Source organism: Oryx dammah, unplaced genomic scaffold (assembly GCF_014754425.2).
Source record: "Oryx dammah isolate SB20612 unplaced genomic scaffold, SCBI_Odam_1.1 HiC_scaffold_5, whole genome shotgun sequence".
Lineage (NCBI taxonomy): Eukaryota > Metazoa > Chordata > Mammalia > Artiodactyla > Bovidae > Oryx > Oryx dammah.
The window spans coordinates 66,763,835-66,769,423 of NW_024070189.1; the positions used below are offsets into that span (position 1 = coordinate 66,763,835).

At 60.5% G+C, this 5,589-nt stretch overlaps 1 protein-coding gene across 1 annotated transcript; it reads right to left on the minus strand.

The window, feature by feature from the left end:
- Nucleotides 1-270: 270 nt before the first annotated feature.
- Nucleotides 271-5,295, minus strand: MADCAM1 (mucosal vascular addressin cell adhesion molecule 1). Its single transcript, XM_040240294.1, has 5 exons — nucleotides 4,921-5,295; nucleotides 4,534-4,806; nucleotides 3,806-4,126; nucleotides 1,760-2,251; nucleotides 271-617 (listed from the first exon to the last, which is right to left on the minus strand). The coding sequence occupies exons 1-5, from the start codon at nucleotides 4,979-4,981 to the stop codon at nucleotides 508-510; spliced, it is 1,257 nt and encodes a 418-aa protein (XP_040096228.1). The 5' UTR covers nucleotides 4,982-5,295; the 3' UTR covers nucleotides 271-507.
- Nucleotides 5,296-5,589: the final 294 nt, after the last annotated feature.

Here is a 5,589-nt window from a genome sequence, read left to right on the forward strand (position 1 = left end):
GGGACGGGGGAGCCTGGTGGGCTGCGGTCTATGGGGTTGCACAGAGTCGACACGACTGAAGCGACTTAGCAGCAGCAGTTACTCTTTAAGCTTCAGCGTTCCCACATGCAGGGAGGGGCCCCAGGCAGAATACACGCCCGCTTCCCCCAGCCCTGGCTGCGGTGGTGTCTGTCCTTCCTTGCCTCTCTGGGGGAGTCACCTAGAGCAGAGGATGTTTGGAGCTGTGTGGAGGATTCCCATGTCATGGGACCCGGACAGAAACCACTAAGGTCAGACTAGATGCTCTTTATTCTCCAGCTCTGCACAGTGGAGGGTCGGCTCCCCACGGGCCCATGGAAGGGACACCCAGCCAGCTGGGGAGTCTGGATGTGCCGGCCATCAGGGTAGGGAGCCCTCAGTCACTGCCTGCTGTCCAGAACGCTGCCCACGTCTTCTAGTCACAACCGAGTAGAAGGAAAGTCTCCCTTCGTGTGGTTTACGTGGGGTGGGGATGTGAGGCCCAGGTCATCAGCTTGTGGGCTGGCAGCGTTTCCACAGGCGGTAGGTGAGGAACACCAGGAGAAGGAGCCCCAGCGCCAAGCTGCTGGTCCACAGGGCAGCTGACATTGCCGGGGAGCCTGGAGAGAGAGGCATTTGGAATCCTGCAGCCCTCTTCAGGCTTGGGGAGCAGCCCGGCAAAGCCTGCTAAGGGCTCACAGACTGACCAGGTTCCCTGAAACTGTACAAAGGACTTAACAGTTTAAAACACCTTTGTGAAATGTACAAAAATCCCTGGACTAGCCAAAGGCCTTTGTGTGTTTAGTCACTCAGTTGTGTCTGACTCTGTGTCTGACTCCATGGACTGTAGCCCACCAGGCTCCTCTGTCCATGGAATGCTGGAGTGGGCAAGAATCCTGGAGTGGGTTGCCATTCCCTTCTCCAGGGGATCTTCTGACCCAGAGATCGAACCTGGGTCTCCTGCATTGCAGGCCGATTCTTTACCATCTGAGCCAACAGGAAAGCCCCCAAAGGCCTTTAGAGCAACTCTTTCGAAAGGTACATAGGACCTTGTAGTTAGAAGTGAGCAGTCCAGGAACTTCCTGATGGTCCAGTGGTTAAGCCTCTGCACTCCCAGTGTCGGGGACCCAGGTTCCATACCTGGTCAGGGAACTAGATCCCACATGCCACAACTAAAGATATTGCAAGCTGCAACTAAAACCCGATGCAGCCAAGTAAATAAAGCACCATATAAATATTTTTTTTAAAGTGGGCAGTCCAGTGAGGGGCCCCTCACCACAGCTGCATTTGAAGTGTGACCAGTCTGGGTGGAAAGCACTGTCCATGTAAAACACACACTGCATTTTGAAGACTTAGTCGGAAAACAAACTTCAGTCATGCTTTTTAATAGACTGCATGTTAAAATGATAACATTTGAGATATACTGGGTTTGATGATATAGCATCAAACTTATTTTTACTTTTTTTCCGTCCTGAATGTGGCTTTCAGAAAAACTGAAGTTACTGATGTGTCTGTGTCTTGTTTCTATTCCACAGGCTGTCTCAGTCCATTGAGTTTATAGGGTTTACAAAATGCTATGACAGCTGCAGGGTCCCTGAAACTTAGTTATCGCCATGCAGGCAGCTGTGACTTGTGACCCTTAAAGGGTCAGGGAAGCCCACTAGACAGCTGAGGACACAGGCTGACTAGCAGGGCACTTCTTGTCTAAGGCCTGGACACAAGGCTCCCCTCCCTCCCAGGCCCCTGCAGCCCCCAAACTCACAGATTTCCGGGACCACATACAGGTTGGCTGTGTGGCCCCCAGGGTCCAGGCGACACTGGAACCAGCCCTCAGGATGGCACCCGGACCACAGCATGCTCCTGCTGCTCAGCCAAGCTTGGGCCCCCTCCTCCCGCGTCTCGTAGGCCTCCAGCCCGCCAGGGGCCTGGGTCCAGCGCACGGCCATGCCGGGACCACAGGGCACCTCGCACAGCAGCTCCAAAGCCCCTGATGCTGATGACTGGTGGATCTCCGGGAGGCACGGCCTGGTGGAGCTGTTCCTGGGCGCGGAGCCAGGACTTGTGGGGCTGCAGGTGGAGGCCAGCTCGGGGGAGGTGTTGATGGGGGGCTTCGGGGGCTTCATGACAAAGGGCTCTGGGGTGGTTGTATCAGTGGGCTCCGGGGATGCTGTGATGCTGCGCTTTGCGGGGGTCATGGCGGGGGGCTCTGAGAAGGTGATGCTGGGGGGCTCCGGGGAGGTCAGGCCCTGCAGGACTGGAAAAGGCAGCAGCCGTTTGTTTTCTACCTGCTGCCCAGGCCCCTCTCCTACCTCCCTCTCTCCTCCTGGAACACATGGTTGGACCTGATCTGCTCCAAGCCCTGTCCTTCACTTGGATGAATTGCAGGGTATCCCAGTGGGTAGGGTCGGGATCGGGGTCTGACATGCCCCCCCCTACACACACACCAGTGAGTGTCTAAATCTGTTAAGAGACATGAGAGCTCCTAGGGACTCTCATCTAGGGGCTGGCTGCAGAGTGATTTGGGCATTGGATTTTATTATTATGGGGCTAAGGGGGTGGGGGGGAGGGGGGGAGGAGAGGAGGGGGGGAGGAGGGGAGGGAGGGCCCGCCTAAGGAACAAGGATGTGCCTGAGTTTTCTTTCTGCAGTTTCTTTCTGCCCCACCTCGTGGTGCAGATGAGAGACTGAGGGTCTTCCCACCCCACCCCACTTCCCTTATCTCAGTTCACCTGAGCCAAACCTTCCACGCCCCCAGGACTCCAGTCATTAATGTGAGTTTTGGGGTGCCCTGTCAGAGAACCAGTCTGTGCTTGCTTGGTGAGAGGCTGCCACAGGCTTGGTGATATGGGCGGGGTTGTCCCAGATGAGAGCAAATTAAACAGTAACCTCTGACGTGAACTGACCACCTACTGTGTGCCAGGACCCACATTAAATGTTTTCATTCTTGCATTCAGCAAGCATTTATTGTGCACCTACTATGGGCCAGGCCCCCAGGATAACAGTTATTCAGTCATTCATTCATTCAGGATGTATCTACTGAACACCTACATGCATTGGGCGCTGTTTTAGCCTCTGGGGACACAGCCATGAACACATTCCTATCTTAGTGAAACCAACAGCACGGGAGACAGATGATAGGAGAAGTGAGCACACGAGTCGGATGTTGATAAAAGGTGTCAAGAAACATTCAACAGGGGAAGAGAAGAGGCCTGTGTGTGTGTGTGTGGGTGGAGGGACCTCTTGGGCAGGAAGATCAGGGCAAGCCTCACTGGGCAGGAGACCTCAGTGGGAAGGAGATCTGAGGGGGGTTGGGGAGCTGTAGGGAAGAGCATTCCCATGGAGGGCACAGCGATGCAAAGGCCCTGGGGCAGCACTGCCCCTGAAGGGTGGGAGGAACTGCAGTGTGAGTGAAGGGGAAGAAGGGAGGGGATAGGACAGGTGTGCAGGGCCCTGTGGGTGGGTGCAGCCAGCTTGGACTTTCACCTAGAGGGAGGTGGGAGCCCCGGAGGGCTGCAGGCAGAGGAGGGGTAGCACCTCGGTGGGCTTGGCTCAGGGTAGGTGCGCTACAAATCTGTTGAGTGAATGAACCAGTGAGAAGTAGCCCCCTGGCTGCCACTGGGGCCCAGGTGAAGGATGGAAGGTGACTTTCCCTCCATCTGGTGGTGCGGGACCTGTCCAGGTGCAGACCCAGCGGGCACAGGGAGGAGCCAGGACTCCCAACGAGTGGCTGGGCAGCCACTCAGGGCTCACCAGGAACTCAGGTGCTGGGCGGTGTGACCTTGTCCACTTCCCCGCGGGCGCAGGCTCACCTGGAATGCTCCGGTGGCGGGTCAGCTCCAGGCCGGGCAGCCTCATGGTCACCTGGCAGTGGAGGGTGTGCAGGCTGGAGGTCTCTGAGGCGGGCAGCAGCCAGCGCTGGGTCACTTGGAACAGCGGGTCCTCGCCTTCCTGGGGCTCCTCAGTCACATTCGGGAGGGCTTCCACTCCCTCCAGTTCCCGACCCCCCAGGAGCAGGGACATGGAGAGGGTGTCAGGGCCAGCAAGTGTGACGTTGTGGGCTGTGCAGGCCACCTCCTGGTCCCTCCCTGGCACTACGGCCTCAGGGGATACAGTCAGCTGGTCAGGGAAGGCTGTGGGGGAGGGGAGGAGAGGGTGAGCTGAGCCGGGAGGTTTAGGGCTGCGCCCCGAGGAGGGGGCGTGGAGGGGGCCTGGGGTTCCTGGGGTTCCTGGGCCACGGGGACAGGGGAGATCCACTACCACAGCCTGTGTGGGTAGAATATAAGGTGTCAGAGCGAGTCCAGAGCAGAAACGGCAGGGGTGAGGTCCTGGAGGATCGAGGGGGGATGGGGGAGAGGGATGCGCGGAGAACGGGGACCGCAGAGCGACTCTGGAGGACCTGCGAGGCGGGCTATGAGGGGGGACGTGGTGGGCAATCCAGGAAGCGTTCCAGGCGGAGGTGGCCAAGGGACGGAGGGAAAGCAGGGCTGCCGGCTGGGGCCTCGAGTGCGCAGAGGCGGGGGCAGGGGCGGGGGCTCACCAAATACCAGGAGCTGCACCCGGTGCTGGAGGACCACGTCCCCACAGGAGCCCACGCACACGCGGGTCCCCGCCGCAGACAGCGAGGCGTTGATCACGTACAGGACGCTGAGGCCCGCGCTGGACTGCACGGCGCCCAGACTGGTGTCCAGGCCCCGCCACAGCACCGAGGCCACCCTGCCGTCCGCGCAGGTCATGCGGCAGGTGAAGTTTCGCGACTCTCCCACGGCCATCGCCACCTGGCTCTCAGGTGGATCCACTTCCAGCGGCCCACCTGCGGGCGACCGAGGTCTCAGCCCCGCCCTCCTCCTCCTCCCAGGCCCCTATGTGGGGTCCCCCATCACCTCCCCAACCTCTGCACGCGCGTCTGCGTCCCCTCCCCGCTCACCGCGGCCGGGCTGGAGCAGCCCCAGAAGGAGGGGAAGCAGGAGGGCGCGGCCCCGCTCCATGCTCGGCCAGGCTCTGTCCCTTGCTCGTGGGGGTGGTGGCTTAAATAGTGGCGTCCTGGGCTCCTTCCCGCCGCCCCGCGACCCCGCGACCCCGCTTCCCCTCCTCCAGCTGCTCCCCGGGGGTTTCCCGAGGGGGTTTCCCACTCTGACCCCAGACGACCCCGGAGGCGACAGAGGGGCAGGGGCTGGGGGCGGGAGGTGCGGGGGCGGGGTAGGGGAGCGGCCGAAGTAGGAACAGGAGGGCAGAAGGCCTGGACCGGTTCCAGGCCTCGCTTTTAGGAACGCAACCTCGGAAGATGGAGGCAGGAGAGGGCTGACGGTAGAGGAGCCAGGCCTGGGGCTGGCGCCAGGTTCGCGCCGTCGTGCGACTCTCGGTCTTCACTACCCGGAGCGGCCGCGCGGGGGCGGTGGGGAGCAGTCTCTTGGGAGCTGGGGCTGCGGTGCTGGGGTTCTCCTGCGGTGGACCTCCCGGAGAGGGGTCCTGGCGGAGCCGGGGAGGGGGGAGGTCCCCCAGGGGTGAGGGTGTTGTGGGGGTGGTGGGGTCTCTTGGGGATGATGGGGCTGCGGCCCACGATGCCTAGGACACCGCACTACCCACCTCTGAGCTT